Here is an 18,502-nt window from a genome sequence, read left to right as displayed (position 1 = left end):
GGGCACCACTGAAGAAAGTCTGGTCCCATTATCCTGACACCCACCCTTTAAGTACTAATCAGCTCTGACGAGATCCCTCCCTCAGACTTCTTTTTTCAGACTAATAAGCCTCAATTCTCCAGTCTTTCCTCATAAGAGACATTGCAGTCTCCTGGTCATCTTTGCAGCCCTGACTTCTTTCACTTCCAGCAGATGATGATGAAAGAATTGGAAATGTATCCCTCTCTCCAAGCTAAAGATTATTTGTGACGATATACTCAAAATAAGGTGAATTCATCTGCTTAGGAAAAGCAAACTTGAAACCTTTTTATCTTACTAGCAATTCCTTGCTTCTATAAAAAGCAGTCTCATCCTTTCCCATTTCCTCCTGGTGTTTTAGAAAAACACCTCCCAGCAGGAAACAGAACAGACATGCATCTCAACAGCCTGCAGCCTCTCCACCACATTTGCTGTACAAGAGTTTCTGCTGACCTCAATGATTTCCCCCACCCCCACCCAGATTTCATTTGAAAAACTTGAACATCAGGCTTCAGTACTGGAACAGGAAAACCACCTCAGTGTGGTCTTCTGCAGCCCTCACTTCACATACTTGGATAAATGATTTCAAAATGTGGAGATCTTCTCAATGCTGGGTGGGCACAATCCCAAGCACAGCTCCAGGCTGGGTGGGGAATTGCTGAGAGCAGCCCTGAGGAAAAGGATCTGGGGGGTCTGGGCTGATGAAAAGCTCAACCTGAGCCTGCAGTGTGAGTGCAGCCCAGACAGCAACCGTGTCCTGGGCTGCAGCAAGAGCAGCACAGACAGCAGGGCAAGGGAAGTGATTCTCCCCCTTCACTCTGCTCTCCTCAGACCCCACCTGGAGTCCTGTGTGCAGTTCTGGAACCCTCAACACAAGAAGGACATGGAAGTGTTGGAGCCAGTCCAGAGGAGGCCACCAAGATGCTCAGAGGGCTGCAGCAGATCTGCTATGAGGACAGGCTACAAGAGCTGGGGCTCTGCAGCCTGGAGAAGAGAAGGCTTTGAGAAGACCTTATAGCAGCCTTCCCGTATCTGAAGGGGGCCTGCAGGAAGGCTGGGGAGGGACTATTGACAAGGTCTTGTAATGAGAGGATGAGGAGGAATGGGTTAGAACTGGCAGAGGGGAGATTCAAACTAGATGTTAGGAAAGGGTTCTTTAGACAATGGAAAGGTTGCCCAGGGAGGCTGTGGCTGCTCCCTCTCTGGAGATGTTTAAGGCAAGGATGGATGAGGCCCTGGGCAGCCTGTTTCAGTGGGAGGTGTCTCTGCCTATGGCAGGGGTTGGAACTGGATGATCTTCGAGGTCCCTTCCAACCTAAACCAGATGGGGCCAGACTTGCATCACTGGTGCCCAGCAACAGGACAAGGAGCTATGGGCATAAACTGGAACCCAGAAGGTTCCACCTGAACAGGAGGAGAAACTTCTTTGGTGTGAGGGTGCTGGAGCCCTGGAGCAGGCTACCAGAGAGGTTGTGGAGTCTCCTTCTATGGAGTGATTCCAAACCTGCCAGGACATTGCAATCCTGGGCAAGCTGCTGTGTCAGGAAGGTTGGACTGGATGATCTCCAGAGGTTCCTTCCAACCCCACCATGTTGTGGTTCTGAGAAAACCAAAATTCAAAAGGTATAAAGGAATGAAAACCAGAAAGAGTCAACTGACAGGAGCAAGAAAGTAACCAAAATGCCTAAACCATCACAACAGCAAGATCACATCTACTTTCCACACCACTTTTTTCCTAAGCATCTGAGTCTGGCTGAGGTCAGAGGAAGGTGCAAGCACCTGGCCTTGCTTTGTGGGTTATTTTTAATTCCATAGAGAAAAAAAAAAGGTACACTGACAATGTAAGACACAACAGTTAAAAAAGAAAAGTGAACCTCACACCACAGGGTTGTCAAAATAGACAGCAGAAAAGCTACCTACTGCCTGTTTGTAAAGCCACAGAACGAAGAGTAAAACCAGGAGAGATGGAGAGGGACTTCTGACAAAGGCATGGAGTGACAAGATGAGAGGTGATGGACTCAAACTGGAAGAAGCTGGATTTAAACTATAGACATTAGGAGGAAATTCTTCCCCATGAGGGTAGTCACCCAGAGAAGCTGTGGAAGCTACAAGCCTGAAAGTCTTCAAAGTCAGGCTGGATGAGAGCTTGAGCAACCTGGTCTAGCAGGAGGTGTCCCTGTCCATGGCAGGGTGGTTGGAACTGGATCATCTTTAAGGACCCTTCAAACCCAAAAGCAGTCTGAGATTCTGTACTTAAAATTAAGCTTCAGACTACTTCCTGAAGCAAGGAATGAGGCATGGGAGTTACCCAGAGAGGTGGTAGAAGCCCCATTCCTAGGACCATTCCTGGTCAGGTTGTTTGGGGCTCTGAGCAGGCTGTTCTAGTTGAAGATGCCCCTGATGACTTGCAGATGTGACCTTAAAATCCCTGCCAATCCAAACTATCCTATGATCCCCTGTGCCATCAAGGCATCATGGAGGACCAGGGTGATAAACATGCTCACAGGCTGCCAGGTCAGATGGAGACTGCTGCTCTGTAGAGCTCTTCCTACTACTTAATTTCCAATATGTACCAAGAAGTCCAGAGCAGAGGATTAACTGAGTGGTTTCCAATCAGGGGTGCTGGGTTCATTAACTCTGAACAGTGCTTGCAGCAGACTGCTTTCCCTACAGCCAGCTTCACCCACAGCACTTGATCAAGGAGGATCACTGCACTGTCCTCCATTCCAGCCTGCAGCCCATGCCAGCAGTAAAATATTTTCCACCTCTAAATGCTATGCTGCTCTCTGCAATCTTGGCTCTGAGAAGAAAAGGAAAGCACCAAGGAACAACAGAAAGGATACTGAGGTATGCTGCAATTCTGGGCCATTTTCTTAAGTGATAAATGGACCCATTATTAATTCAATAGATTGCTCAGCCTCCAAAAATATAAGTTACAGTGCCCATTCACACACTATCTGTTATCCTCATTAACTTAAGTTGACCACATTTTATGGCCTTTAAAATGGGTCAGTTCCCACAGGATTCCCACTACAAAACTGATTTACATTCTAAACAGAAAGGAAAAGAGGAAGGGTGGGAAAAAAAAGAGAGAGAAGGAAAAATATCAGTCAGTAGCCAAGAAGGATTGTGTTCTTTAACTACATTAGAGGAGCTAATTCTTTTGCTTGAAGATAAATATTCATTATGTATTAAACCTCATTAGTATGTTGCAAATTAAAAAGAGAGAGAAAATAAAAGAATTAAGATAAATTAGTAAGAATTAATCAAGGAAATGGAAGTCAAGTACACCTTGTGTGAGTGTAGATCATTAGCAAGGTGCACACCACCTCACTGATGCTTTTTTCCCTCGTCCCCTTTGAAGTCCTACCTAGAAAGTGACAGGTAATAGCACCTTCAGCTACATTTACCTGTAAAATATGAACAGGAAAATAATGAAGAAGCAATCTTGCACTTCTGATTCCCTGGTTTTCCTACTGAAAAAATACACTGAAGTCCCAGAAAAGGATTTATGATACTTTTAAGTGCCTTTCACCGGCATTTAATTACAATTGCAGAAAATTCAAGACACTTAAAATCCAGAAGAAAAATGTCCAGGCTATGAGTTTGTCACAAGGACCACCCAGCAGTATTTGACACTGCTGGCTTGACCAACGTTGGCTTCTCCAAAGACTGTGACAGTGTGTCCTGAAAAAAACTCATCACAGCTATAGCTCCTGAAGTTGCACACACACAAAACTCTTATTTCTTCATAGAATGTTTAAATAAAGTCAGTTTCTCACTGGCAGCACAGACTGCACAGAAGCTACTCTTTTATTCATGGAGATCTTACCAATATCTTAAGGGCAAAGGTGACAGGGATGGGGCTGGACTCTTCTCAGTGGTGTTCAGGACAGGACAAGGAGCAATGGACACAAACTGGAAACCAGGAGGTTCCATCTGAACAGGAGGAGAAACTGCTTTGGTGTGAGGGTGCTGGAACCCTGGAGCAGGCTGCCCAGAGAAGTTGTGGAATGTCCACTGGAGAGATTCCAAACACAATTGACACCACTGAATACAGTCTGGTCCTATCCCCTTGCCTCTCTGGCTGCTCTTCTCCAGGTTAAACAGACGCAGGTCCCTCAGCCTTTCCTCCTCACAGAGATGCTCCAGGCCCCTCAGCATCTTCAGAGTCTCCATTAATCAAGGGCTCAGCACACCAAATCCTTGCAGCAGTAGCCAACAGGTAAAAATGCAAAGCAGAGGTGGCAAACCAAAGTGCCTGGGGCACTGATATGGCTGCACATCTCCTCACCCAAGCAGCCCTGTGCCGTCCCTCAAGACATAAACCTCCCCCACAAAACTCCAGCTGGATAACTGGGAATACACAAATGAACTCTCACTGCAGGGCTGAGGTAGGCTTCTTGCATTCCTACCTGTGCTTCCTTCATGATATAGCAGACTATAGGTTAAAATATCTGCTGCAGCAATGAGCATATTACTAATGCTATCAAAGTCCCAAAGCAGAAGCAGGCTGACACTGCACAGAAAGGCAGGCAGGGAGGACACCAAACTTCACTCTGTACAGTATGCTGCTGACATCCTCAGCTGCTGTTGTAGTGAGAAGCATTTCTCATGGTAGCTGAACACTCACATACTTGATGAGGAAAAACATCATCAAATGCCAGTTTTAATGTTACCATATCAAGATGCAAGGAACCAAATCAATAGCAGAGAGATGTGGGCCTGCTTAACCAACACACGTCTTCTTGGAACCACAACCACTTCTGTTCCAGCTTCATTAACATCTCCTAAGATCAAAATTGAAAGACATCCTCCTCTCCCCAGCCACACTACTGGAGTAGGATATTGGTCTGCACTAAGCAAACCTAACATTCCAGCTGCTGACAGTATGTGAACATCAGCCTGGGCAGGACTGAGTTATTACCTGCAAGCACTTGATGCTTGATAGGGCTCTGAGCAACCTGATCTATTTGGGGATGGCCCTGCTTACTGCAGAAACTGGACTGGATGACCTCTAGAGTCAAATCAGTGCATCCTGAGATTCTATGAACTTGGTGCCACAAGCATTCTGAAGGAGCAGAAGGAAACCCAGCACTTGGCAATATGGTTTAGTGGTAAACTTGGTAGAGGAGGGTTAGTGATTAGAACTGATGATCTCGAGGGTCCTTCCCAACTTGAATGATTCTGTGGAAATGTTTGGTGACAAATGAGCTGAAAATCTGATCCCTCATTCTTAAGCTACTTCTCCTCTCATCTATGTGGAGATGCAAAGCCTAGGAGTAAGAGAACCTTTCCAACCAGACCCAGCGTGGCTGGCAAGGGCAGCAAAAGGCAATGAAATGGGTGATGGGGAGTGTAAATAAAACATTCAGGATCACAGTCTATCGTTTCCTGACTCAGGAATGCTCAACTCAGCCATAGCTGGATGGCTCTGGAAACTCAAGTAAGCATAATTTGAGAAAGAATGACCTAATCATCATCATTTACCCATCCAGATTAAATTTACATAGCTACTGCCGCTCCGATAGCAGCCATAGGTATAATTGAAATCAAGGCAATTCTGCTGCAGCTTTATGGAATGCTTTACAATGTGCCTTCTGCTATAAAACAGAAAGAATTTGCTGAAAGCAGCAATAGTTTTAAATACATTTGGGAAAAAAAAAAAACCACCACCCACCCAAGCAGACAACAGGACAAAAAAATAGTAATAATAATAATCTGTCTTACCACAATCATTTCTGAAGGCTCCAATATGATACATTCACATCCTCGCTTTCCTCCAGACTGCTTGCCAAAACTAGAGTGGGGTGAGGAGGGAAAAAAAAGAGGCAAATGAAAAAAACAAGAAAAACAAACAAACAACAAAAAAAAGATGAGCCTATAGTTTTACCTTTCCAGGAATAAAAGTGATTGGCAATGGCATGTGTTACAATGTCCTTAGAAACAAGCAAAGAGACAAAGAGGAATGGAGGGAAACTGTTGTGTGAAAAAGCAGTTATGTGGATTTTGTTTTCTATTTACTCAGCACACCTCATCAGAGCCCAGGCAAAGCCTAAAGGTAAAGAAAGTTCTTCTGTAAAATCATTCCTTGCAGATCCTCTAAAGCACACATTCACAGATTGCACTGCGTTGGAAGGGAGCCTCAAAGGTCATCTCGGCCAACCCCTCTGCAGGCAGCAGGGACACCTCCAACTAGAGCAGGCTGCCCAGGGCCACATCAAGTCTGATCTTGAATGTCTCCAGGGATGGGGGCTCAACCACATCTCTTGACAACCTGTTCCAAGATTTCACCATTCTCATTGTGAAGAATTTCCTCCTGATGTCCAATCTAAATCTCTGCTCCAGCTCCAAACCACTGCCACTCATCCTATCACCACAGGCTCTTCTAAACAGTCCCTCCCCAGCCTTCCTGTAGGTCCCCTTCAAATATTGAAATGCAGTTCTAAGGTCTCCCTGGAGCATTGTCTTTTCCAGGCTGAATAGTCCCAACTCTCCCAGCCTGTCTTCACAAGAGAGGTGCTCCAGCTCTCTGATCCACTTTGTGGCCTCCTCTGGACTTGCTCCAGAGATTTTATGTCTCTCTTGTGCTGGGAGCCTTCAGTTTGGTGATATCTGAGGAGTAGGCATCAAGATGAAGGGGCTAGGCTCTTTTTGGTGGTGCCCAGTGACAGGACAAGGAACAACAGGTTCAATCTAGAACACAGGAGGTTCCATCTCAACGCAAAGAGGTGCTTCTTTATGTTGAGGGTGACAGAGCTCTGAAGCAGGCTGCTCAGAAAGGTTGTGGAATCTCTTTCTCTGGAGACTTTCAAAACCCATATGGATGCATTCCTGTGTGACCTGCCCTAGGTGATCCTGCCTGGGCAGGGGGGGCTAGACTCAACAACCTCTGGGGGTCCCTTCCAACCTCTAGCATTCTGTCATTCTGTGTTCCAGTGACGACAAGAAAACATTAGTAAGCTTTAACTGAGCATTAAACAGACTTTGTGAAAACAAACACACATGAATTACAAAAACTGCCAAGTACTTCTTTACATGCAGAACTTCTCCTCTGTTTCCTCAACTCCACATTGTACCATCAACCTCCCAAATGGGAGGATAGAGAATGCAAGCAGGTCTGAGATTGCTGGAACAACCAGCAAAGAAAACAGCTGAGTGAGGTGCTGCTGGAAGGGTGTTACAGCCCAACAGCCTCTTAAATCAGTCTGTCTGGGACTGTAGTAGTGCCTGGAATTGAAGACCTTGAAAATATGTGAAAAGAGCTCCACAAGACATCCCACCCTGAACACTGCGTCCAGTTCTGGGTCTCCATCATAAGAAAGACATAAAACTGTTGGAGAAGTCCAGAAGGAGGACACAAAGAAGCATCTCTGCTATGAGGGTAGGCTGAGGGAGCTGGGGTGGTTCAGCCTAGAGAAAACTTCAGGTGGACCTTATAACTGCCTTCCAATACCTGAAGGGATCCTACAGGAAAACTGGAGGACAACTTTTCACAATGGTGTCTAGCAATAGGACAAGGGGGAATAGTTTGAAGCCAAGGAAGAGTAGGTTTAGACTGGATCTTAAGAGGAAATTCTTCAGCATAAGGGTGGTGAGACTCTGAAAGAGGTTACCCAGAGCAGTTGTGGGTGTTCAGGGCCAGGATGGATGAGTCCTTAAGCAACTAAGTCTAGTTGAGATGCATAGCCATGACAGGGAGGTTGGAGTAGATATCTGAGGTTCCTTTCAACCTAAGCCATTCTATGATTCACTACAGACTTGCTAGCTTGAATGAGATGTACTCAGCTGAGCTTAAACCCAAGCGATCCCATACAGAGCTCAAATTAAAAGAAACCTAACATGATGAACGACCTCATGGCTGGGTTAGCAGTTCAGGAGCTGTAGATGCCATGCTACAAACTCAGACTGCCAACAGCAATCACATTTTAGCACCTATCAGCAGGTGAAGTAACTGCAGAAGCAGCTAACTCAAGGCAGAGAGGAACGTGTGAATTACGAGGAGGTTAAAGACAAGTGTGGAAACAAATCCTAAAAAGTGGGTCAGCTCCATCTGCTTTCACTAAGGTCAGCTTTGGGCTGTACATCCCAAACTTCAGCCACTCAGAACATTTGAGGTATGTACGTGGTCACCTCAACAGCAGATAACCACTGAAAGGTGACCAGTTCACAGAAAACATTTCAGAGGGGGGGATGACAGAAAAAAAACCCTGCAGGATATGTGCAACTCCAGAGAAGAAATCTAAGCAACTCAACTGTGAAGTTAGTCAAGTAAATCTTCAGGGCCATGGAGATCACCAGAGGGCTGCAGCACTTTCCCTCTGAGGACAGGCTGAGAGAGTTGGGGCTGTTCAGCCTAAAGAAGAGAAGGCTCCAAGGAGACCTTAAAGCAGTCTTCCAGTACCTAAAAAAGGCTACAGGAGAGCTGGGGAGGGACTGCTGACAAGGGGTTGTAGTGACAGGTCAAGGGGCAATAGATTGAAGGGAGATTTAGAATGCAGATTAGGAAAAAATTCTTTCCAGTGAGGGTGGTGAACCCCTGGAACAGGTTGCCCAGGGAGGTTGTGAATGACTCTCCCTGGAAGTGTTCCAGGCTTTGAGCAATTTGGGCTAGCAAGAGGTGCCCCTGCCCATGGCAGGGGAGTTGGAACTAGACAATCTTACAGGTCCCTTTCTAACCCAAACCACTCTACAACTCTATGATTACTCCAACAAAGAAATTCTCAATGGAAGCCAGCTAGGACAAAGCACTGCAATTACAAAGCATGCCAGTTTAAACTGCCAAGTTCTGATGTTACCAATGCTCGACTGGAAAGCAAACCCACAAACTTCCATTTATCAGATTACTGGGGAGTCAGAAACAGCAGCTGAAATCTTCTCAGCCCATTCTAGAGCAGGCCAGGGAAGCACAAGTTTCACACAGAAAACTGGCATTTTCACACATCTATAGTAAGCAACTTGTAGCTACAACGTTCATGTTTCCTCTCCTGCTTTTTTCCACACTGCATGTGCTCCAGGCATGACAGCCTGCTGCATCAAAAACAGTAGCCAAACAGCTCTGCTATTACAACCAAGTTAGTGTAGTTCAGAAAACACAAAAATGTCTTGTTTCACACTGCAGTTCAGTACATGCTGGAACTCTGAGGTGAGCTAAAAATCTAGGTTAGGATTTCTCCAGAAAGCAAACCCCCTCTACTCTGCTCCAGTGAGACCATACCCAGAGTACTGTGTCCAGTTTTGGGCTCCCCAGTTCAAGAGAGGCAGGAACCTGCTGGAGGGAGTCCAGCAGAGAGCCACGAGGATGAGTGGTGGACTTGAGCATCTCCCCTATGGAGAGAGACTGAGAGCCCTGGGGCTGGTTAGTCTGGAGAAGAGAAGGCTGAGAGGGGATCCGATCAATGTGCACAAATATCTGAGGGGTAGGTGCCAGTGCCTGGGGCCAAGCTCTTTTCAGTGGTCAGCAGCAATAAGCCAGGGAGCAACAGCTGCAAACTGGAACAGAGAAGGCTTCACCTCAACATGAGGAGAAACTTCTTTACAGTGAGAAAGACAAGGCACTGGAGCAGGCTGCCCAGAGAGGTTGTGGAGTCTCCTTCTCTGGAGACTTCCAAAACCCACCTGGATGTGTTCCTTTGCAGACCATGCTAGGGGATCCTGCTTTGGCAGGGAGGTTGGACTCATTCTCTGGAGATCCCTTCCAATCCCTTAGGTTCTGTGATGTGAAACCAACCCTCCTAAGGCAGAGCTGTTTAACTTGCAAATGCTAATTCTATATCATTAAATGACAATAGGTTGGGCTTGTTTATTCCCAAACAAAATTCTAAAGCAATTTAAAACAGAAATAAAGTTGTTGGGTTGGGTTTTTTTCTTCACAAATTACCCTAGGATATGGGAATCTTGACAATGCTGATCAGTACCTAGAGGGCATGGTACAAGAGGATGGGGCCAGGCTCTTGTCAGTGGTTCCCAGGGACAGGACATGGGGCAACAGGCACAAACCAGAATCCAGTTAGTTCCATCCAAAGAGAAGGAGAAACTTCTTGGGTAGAAGGTGCTGGAGCCCTGAAGCAGGTTGCCAGAGAGGTTGTGGAGTTTCCTTCTCTGCAGAGATTCCAAACCCATGTGGACACTGTGATCTTGGGCAAGCTGCTGTGGGTGCCCTGCTTTGGCAGGTGGATTGGACTGGATGATCTCCAGAGGTCCTTTCCAACCCCCACCATGCTGGGATTGTGGGATTTTACTATCTTTGTGTCCACAGTAGTTAGGGAAAAGCTACAGTGCTCTGCTGCAGGTTGCTCTGGCCCAATGCTTTCACTACATAACAGCAATTTACCAAACTACTGGAGGGTGAGGGAGAGTTGTGTGCTTTTTGTTTTACTTTACATAAACACATCTGTGCAATTCAGCTACTGCCAAGCTCCCCTCTGCTTCTGTTGCAACATTTGCTAATTAAGTAATGGCAGTAAACAGTAATGCAAGGGAAAGAACAGCATTGGGAACAAAGGTCAAGCTCTTTGCACTAGCATTTCTGGTCCATCAAGCACTTTACAACAACCCAACACTCACCAAAGGATTAGGTTCCAAAGACAAAACTCATCCTAAAGAATAAGCTCCTCGTATTTAGAAGTCAATAGGTCAAGTGTAATTATTTCCTGGAGCACATCATGGGATGTTTTATTGATTATACCACAACAGAGAGCCTTTAAACACATGAGGCATCATACAGCTTTCCCCAGCCATAACCATCCAATGATGATGCTTTAAAAATACCACTTTTAAGCATTCTTCATAATTAACACACCAAATGTGCTTCTGAATCATGGATTTCTTAATGACTTATTCCATATTTAGCTCCAAAATACACATGTATCTTCTCTGTCAGTTCAGAGGGTTGCTGACACCAGTGTATTTCATTCATCTGTCAGGTTTAATCAAAGCTTTAGAACCATTTTCATTCCCAATTGTCCTGTAAAATTGCACAATGAAATGTTTAGAATAAACAAAGCAAGCTTTGGAATCACTGACCAGGGAAATTCTTTCCTCAATAGTAACATCCACTAACATTAATAACAGGCAACAAGAAAATACCACGAGTGAACACAGCAGCAAAGGCACGCTGTGTGTTGGTCTGACTGATGGAATCAGTGAAGAGCATGGACTGTGTGCTAGTTTGAGCCTAGCCAGGATATTTTAGTGAGAGGAATTAGCTGATAGGCTGTGAAAAGGAAACAATGCTGACGTCTGCTGCACTCATAGGCTTGCTGAGATGTATTAAAAACAAGAACATAAACATAGCTAACAGAGTTGCTCTCTGGCTTTGGCTGCCTCCCTTCTCTCCCTAACTTGCTGTCTGTGTAACTCATCTCTCTGCTTCCTAACCCCCCTGGCCAATTCTCCAAACTCACCTTGGATGCAAGGCAAAGTCTGGGATAAGGTAGAGGGGTGGAAAGGTGGAAGTGTGGTTGAGAGCTCCTCCTGGGGACTCTGGTTACTGGGAGGGGTGTTGCATGTCTGTATTACCTCTTTAACTTGCATATTTCTGTCTATAGCTGTATAGATTGTGAATACCTGCTTGTATATTGTGCTAAGATGTAAATATAAAGCTTCATTCTCATTTCCAGCTCAGATGGGTCTAGTCTGGGTGATTTCTTAACAGTGGGTAACACCCAAACCATCACAGACTGGAAGGGACCTCTGGAGATCATCCCGTCCAATCCCCGTGCTAAAGCAGGGGCACCCACAGCAGCTTACCCAGAGTAACAGTGTCCACATGGCTTTGGAATCTCTGCAGAGAAGGAGGCTCCATAATCTCTCTGGGCAACCTGTCCAGGGCTCCAACACCCTCACACCCAAGGAGTTTCTCTTCCTCTTCATATGGAGCCTCCTGGGCTCCAGTTTGTGCCCATTGCCCCGTGTCCTGTCCCTGCCACTGCCAAGAAGAGTCTGTGCCCATCCCTTTGCCTCCCACCCTTTATCACTTGCTGAGCATTGATCAGATCCCCTCTGAGGCTGCTCTTTTCCAGGCTCAGCCTCAGGTGTCTCAGCCTTTCCTTCTCACAAAGCTGCTCCAGGCCCCTCAGCATCTTCACAGCCTCCACTGGACTCTCTCCAGTAATTGCCTGTCTCTCTAAGAAGCTGGAAATGTACGACATTGATCACAATTTGTTTGGTTGGTGTCATTAAGCTACAGACCCCTACTCAACACTACAGTTCAGCAGAATAAGTGAAGACACATTCAGAACAGCCAGACCCAGGGGGTGTGCAGATCTGAGGGAAACAAGGAGAGAGAAGAGGTCTGGGGAGGAGCAAGGAGCAGCGTGACAGTCCCAGAGTCTTCTAAAGCAGCTTTGAAGTGATAGTTTAAAGCCTTTGTAGGAATTTTAGGTGATCAGCACTTACTGTTCCATTTTTTCAAAGACTATTTCAAGCATTAATTAATTAATAAGCACCATAACAGTAAAAGAAGAGAATAATTAGATTCTGGAGTCACCTATCCATGACTGGTATGAAAGCTGCCATCTCCTACTTAGTAAATATTTGCATTCAAAGAACTTAACAACAGAGTATTTACAAAGGCATGGAAACACTTAGGAGATTAACTGATTGCAGTATCAAAATCTAACAGGCCAGTTGGAAAGGGAAAAGGTTAATTTGAACAAAGCTCTGGAAATGGAGAAGGCAAAATCCTGCCTGGAAAGGCAGGAGCAAGCTTTAGCATGGAGCATTCTTCCAAAGGAGGAGAACTTCCTGACAATTTACTTTCACCCAAACCTAGAATCATAGAATCGACCAGGTTGGAAGAGACCTCCAAGCTCACCCAGTCCAACCTATCACCCAACTCTATCCAATCAACTAGACCATGGCACTAAGTGCCTCATCCAGGCTTTTCCAGAACATGCTGCTTCTCAAAGAGGAGAGCTCTGAGGACAGCTGATTCTGGAAGAGATAGGGCAACCCTCTCTTTGGGATTCATCTGTCCTTTGTGGCGGTGGAGTTGCTTGCAAGCCCTGTCATTCCATCATCATCTTCATCACTCAACTCACCATTTCAGCAAACCACCACACCCCTGTGATACCATGCCCATGGGAGCCACTTCACCAGGACAGGTTTGTCCCTTGGGGAGATCAGATCCACCAAGTCCATGTCAGCTTCTTACCAGTTCTGCTTATGAACCATCAGAGCAGCTTCTCTCACACATCCCCAAGTGCCAAGTTCTTTAGAGGTCGTAGGCAGCGAGATAAGGAATTAAAGCAGGAAAACCTCATTAAGGTGCAGCATGTTACATGTGCTTTAGTGCTTTCAAGCAGAGAGTGGGAAAAATGATCCAATTAAGAATTTAAACTAATATTTGAAGTGTGAGAAACCATGAAACTAATGGAAAATCAGCTCTATTCACAGGAAAAACTACACCTTGGCTTGAATGTCCTCTGCCATAAAGTCCTGAACGCTCCAACAATTACACTTTTGCTGGATCCATGCATTTAATCACATGTTTTAACAGGACTTTAAATTCAGCATCATTATTTTATGGCTTCTCACTGCTGGATGCCCAGAAAAGTCAGTGCTATAAAGTACATTATGGTCTTTTTATTTGTATTTTTATTGTAGGCTCTTGCTACTTAATATTCATCTATTACATCTGCATCATGAATTTGCAGACATTCACTCACTGACTTGCAACACTGTCATGGGGGGGAAAAACCCAATATTGCACATACCAAAGGCACCTTTGTTTACCCTTGATTTATGGATGTCTTACTTGCAAGAAACCTTCTTTTCTTCCTGATTCACTGCTATTGGTAATTCAAACTGCTTAAGCAATTGCATCATGTGAGAAAGGAACTGCAGTGATATCATACACCAAGCACTAATGGTGCTCAGGCCATGGGATCAGAGATGGTGCTCAGGCCATGGGATCAGAGCAGAGCTACTGAAATGGAAAAGCCCACAGCTGCAAGAACACTCTTCTATGTCAGCCCTTTCCCTTGGGTCATCTATCCCTTCTCCACTGTGTGATTTGCTAACTCAGACAAAACCTTCCTTGACTGCAGTGCTGAACTCCAAAACCTTAAACATGGGATACACTGACAGTGTATGGCTGGGTCATAGAATCACAGAATGGGTTGGAAGTCATCTTATTTCAGTCCCCCTGCCATGGACCAGGTTGCCCAAGGCCTCATCTAGCCTGGCCTTGAACGCCTCCAGGGAGGGGAGGTTCACAACCTCCCTGGGCAACCTGTGCCAGGGCCTCACGAGCCTCACTGGAAAAAAGTCTTCCTAATATTCAAGGCAGCAGAGGAACCACCCTCCCTGGAGGTCTTTAAGTGGACCAGGCATTTAGGGACATGGTTTAGTGCTGACCTTTCAGTGCTAGGTCAAAAGTTGGACTGGATGCTCTTGAAGGTCTCTTCCAACCAAACATATTCCGTGATTCCATAAACACAAGGAGAAACTTCTTTGTTGTGAGAGTGCTGGAGCCCTGGAGCAGGCTGCCCAGAGAAGTTGTGGAGTCTCCTCTGGAGATTCCAAACCCACCTGGGCAAGTTGCTGTGAGTGACCCTGCTTTGGCAGCAGGGTTGGACAGGATGATCTCCAGAGGTCCCTTCCAACCCCTACCATGCTGGGATTCTGTAATATAATGAAGCAGTTCTTTAAACAGGATGCATACAAACACAAATGTTTAGAGATGCTTCATACTCAGCTGTTGCACAACCTGACCATTTGGTGCTGGAATACATCTGGGATTCCAGGACTGACAAATTCAAGGAATAACAGCCATATGTAACTTGAGATGTTCCTGGTATCAGCACACTGAAGTTACTCATCACTTTCTCCTTATGCAATACTCAAAATGCAACCCTTACTTTCAAGGTAAAACACAGCCTGTCCTGTAGAGCTTTCAGCCCACAAACAGATGGAGTCTGAGATGGGATGCTAAGTCAGGATTTGTTTGAACACTAATTAGCAACCATCTTCACATTTACAGTCTTCTACTACACCCTGAAACAATATTTTCCCAGATATTTCAAGCATCAAAGATTCAGTGAGGAGATGTCAGGCAGTTAAAGATTTGCTCTGTATTTTCCAGCAACTACAAAATCCTACTATCATCCTGGCTGTATGAGCTGGTGTCAGTAAGGCACAGCCTTATATGTGACTGCCCATAAAGCTGTCTGCAGGTACCTGCTGCTGGGCTAGGACACTGATACACCAAGTTTAGCACAGCACAACAACCAAAAGGGTTGTGATTCTTTGCAGATCTTTTGTTCTTATGAATGCACCTGTCTCTCAAACTGCCTGTCTGCCTGTCAGGCTGCTCTTAGGAGCAGAAAGATGAAGACAAATTGTACTTCTTTGCCATTGCAAAGAGAGCACCCTGTGACCTCACACATCCAGTAACCTGCCTGGATTTCTTCATTGCAAAAAACAGTTTGTGCCCAGCTTAGTCTGGCAGAGACAAGTTGCATAAGAAATGGATGTGGTGTTTGGGTTTTTAAATAGATGAAAATGTGACTTGTTTTGTTTTCTTTTCCCCAGGTCAGGGCTTACTTTTCATTCAATATCTTTATTGGTGATCTGGACCAGGGGATTGAATCAGCAACAGTAAGTTTGCAGATGACACCAAGCTAGAAGCAGATGTCAATCTGTTGAAGGGTAGGAGAGCCCTGCAGAGGGACCTTGCCAAGCTGGATGGGTGGGCAGAGGCCAATAGGAATGAGACTGCATGAGGCCAAGTGCAGGGTTCTACACTTTGGCCACAACAACCCCAAGCAGTGCTACAGGCTGGGGACAGAGTGGCTGAGAGCAGCCAGGCCGAGAGGGATCTGGGGGTACTGATAGGTAGTAGGCTGCAGAGGAGGCAGCAGTGTGCCCAGGTGGGCAGGACAGCCAATGGCATCCTGGGCTGGCTCAGGAGCAGTGTGCCCAGCAGGACAAGGGAGGTTATTCTGCCCCTGGACTCAACACTTCTCAGGCCATACCTTAAGTGCTGTGTCCAGTTCTGGGCTCCTCAATTCAAGAGAGATGTTGCAGTACTGGAAGGTGTCCACAGGAGGGCGACAAAGCTGGTGAGGGGCCTGGAGAACAGCCCTGTGAGGAGAGGCTGAGGGAGCTGGGGGGGTGCAGCCTGCAGCAGAGGAGGCTCAGGGCAGAGCTCATTGCTGTCTGCAACTACCTGAAGGGAGGCTGCAGCCACCTGGGGTTGGTCTCGGCTGCCAGGCAACCAGCAACAGAACAAGGGGACACAGCCTCAAGCTGTGCCAGGGCAGGTCTAGGCTGGATGTCAGGAGGAAGTTGTTGTCAGAGAGAGTGATTGGCATTGGAATGGGCTGCCCAGGGAGGTGATGGAGTCATCATCCCTGGAGGTGTTGAAGCCAAGCCTGGCTGGGGCACTTAGTGCCATGGTCTGGTTGATTGGCCAGGGCTGGGTGCTAGGTTGGACTGGATGATCCTGATGGTCTCTTCCAACCTGGTTGATTCTGTGATTCTCATAGTAAAGAACCTGCTCCTAACATTCAAGGTGTTGCAGGTTAACAGTAGATCTTCTTTGACATGAAACAGCCTTCTGAGAGCGTCAAAAGAAGAGAGGCTGTATTTGTACTTGTCACAACTAAATGACCAAATAATTTTGTCCATCATGCCCCCCACCCTGAAATTTCATTTTTCCTCTCTTCATAGTTTGTTACAACAGCTGCCTGGGGAGGTTTTCTCAGCTGCAAGGGATGCTGATGGCACCCCAGACATTTCTGTTTATTAGCCTAAGTCACCTCTAAATGCAAGACAGAATAAGGAAACGAAGAGAAATAAAACCAACAGACCAAGAGTTTCAGCAGTGCATGCAGCAGAGCTTTCACAGAATGGTTTGGGTTGGAAGAGACCTCAAAGCTCATCCATAGGCAGAGACATCTCTCACTAGAACAGGTCACTCAAGGCCTCATCTAACCTGGCCTTGAACACCTGCAGGGAGGGAGCAGCCACAACCTCCCTGGGCAACCTGTGCCAGTGTCTCACCACCCTCACTGCAAAGAACCCTTTCCTAATATCTAGTCTGGATCTCCCTTCTGCCAGTTGAAACCCACTACTCTTATCCTGTCATTCCAAGACCTTGTCAATAGTCCCTCCCCAGCCTTCCTGTAGCCCCCTTCAGATACTGAAAGGTTACTACAGGGTCTCCTTGAAACCTTCTCTTTTCCAGGCTTAAAAGCCCCAGCTCTTGTAGCCTGTCCTCACAGCAGAGCTGCTGCAGCCCTCTGAGCATCTTTGTGGCCTCCTCTGGACTCGCTTCAACAGTTCCATATCCTTCTTTTGTTGGGGGCTCCAGAACTGTGCAGAGTACTCCAGGTGGGGTCTGACAAGAGCAGAGTAAAGGGGCAGAATCCTCTTCCTTGTCCTGCTGGCCACACTTCTCTTGCTGCAGCCCATCATACCATACACTGCACAAGTCCTGGGCATTTCAAAGTAACTTAATAACAGAGAGATCAGAACACTTAACTCCATCAGAAAATGGTTCCAAGGAAACCTGAAACCATAAGATAGATGGCTGAATGCAAAACACCCCCTGCAATTAATGCTCACTCATCAACCCCCCCCCTATTTTTTAGCTTGCATTAGCTCTCAATAACAACAACGTTTAGCAGGTTTACCTCTTCAGCTGAAAGTTCTAATTGGGAACGATTTTGGAGGCTGCCTAACACACTGCTCGATTTGCAAGGCTGCAAGCTGTAGATGTCACCCTAATTACTCTAAGCTCTGAACATGAAGAAGCCTGTATGTTACCTACCACTTTTTGTGAAGCTTTGCAACTGTTCCAGGCTGCCTGCTTAGTCTTGGGAAAAGTCTGGTTTAGATATAAGTGAACTAGACACTGCCCCTGGATTCCACATTCTGCTCTCTTGGACTTTTTTAGTTTAACTAATAAATAAAAATGTCTGGGGTGCCATCAGCGTCCCTTGCAGCTGAGAAAACCTCCCCAGGCAGCTGTTGTAACAAACTATGAAGAGAGGAAAAATGAAATTTCGGGGTGGGGGGCATGATGGACAAAATTATTTGGTCATTTAGTTGTGACAAGTACAAATACATTCTTTTGGCTCTCTCAGAAGGCTGTTTCATGTCAAAGCATGAAAGACCTGATGTTAACCTGCAACACCCTGGATGTTAAGAGCAGGTTCTTTACTATGAGAATCATAGAATCAAGATCATCCAGCCCGACCTAGCACCCAGACCTGGCCAGTCAACTAGACTGTGGCACTAAGTGCCCCAGCCAGGCTTTTCTTGAACACCTCCAGGCACGGTGACTCCATCACCTCCCAGGGCAGCCCATTCCAATGCCAATCACTCTCTCTGACAACAACTTCCTCCTAACACCCGGCCTAGACCTCCCCTGGCACAGTTTGAGACTGTGTCCCCTTGTTCTGTTGCTGGGTGCCTGGCAGAAGAGCCCAACCCCACCTGGCTACAGCCTTCCTTCAGGTAGTTGTGGACAGCA

The 18,502-nt window shown here is 46.2% G+C and overlaps 1 protein-coding gene across 7 annotated transcripts in view; it reads right to left on the bottom strand.

Moving 5' to 3' along the window:
• Positions 1–18,502, bottom strand: part of RAPGEF6 (Rap guanine nucleotide exchange factor 6) — a 169,550-nt gene that overhangs the window by 101,970 nt on the left and 49,078 nt on the right. For all 7 annotated transcript variants that reach the window (XR_010306358.1, XM_064161533.1, XM_064161537.1 and 4 more), the window contains exon 6: positions 5,749–5,818. Coding sequence is in view for 6 of the 7 variants with exons in the window: in XM_064161533.1 (XP_064017603.1) it covers positions 5,749–5,818 (70 nt within the window). In the remaining variant the exon portion in view is untranslated. The remainder of the gene's footprint in view (positions 1–5,748; positions 5,819–18,502) is intronic.

Source organism: Pogoniulus pusillus, chromosome 22, assembly GCF_015220805.1.
Source record: "Pogoniulus pusillus isolate bPogPus1 chromosome 22, bPogPus1.pri, whole genome shotgun sequence".
In the NCBI taxonomy this organism is placed as follows: Eukaryota; Metazoa; Chordata; class Aves; order Piciformes; family Lybiidae; genus Pogoniulus; species Pogoniulus pusillus.
The sequence above is the reverse complement of the archived record's forward strand: the minus strand, read 5'-3'. Positions and strand labels throughout refer to the sequence as shown.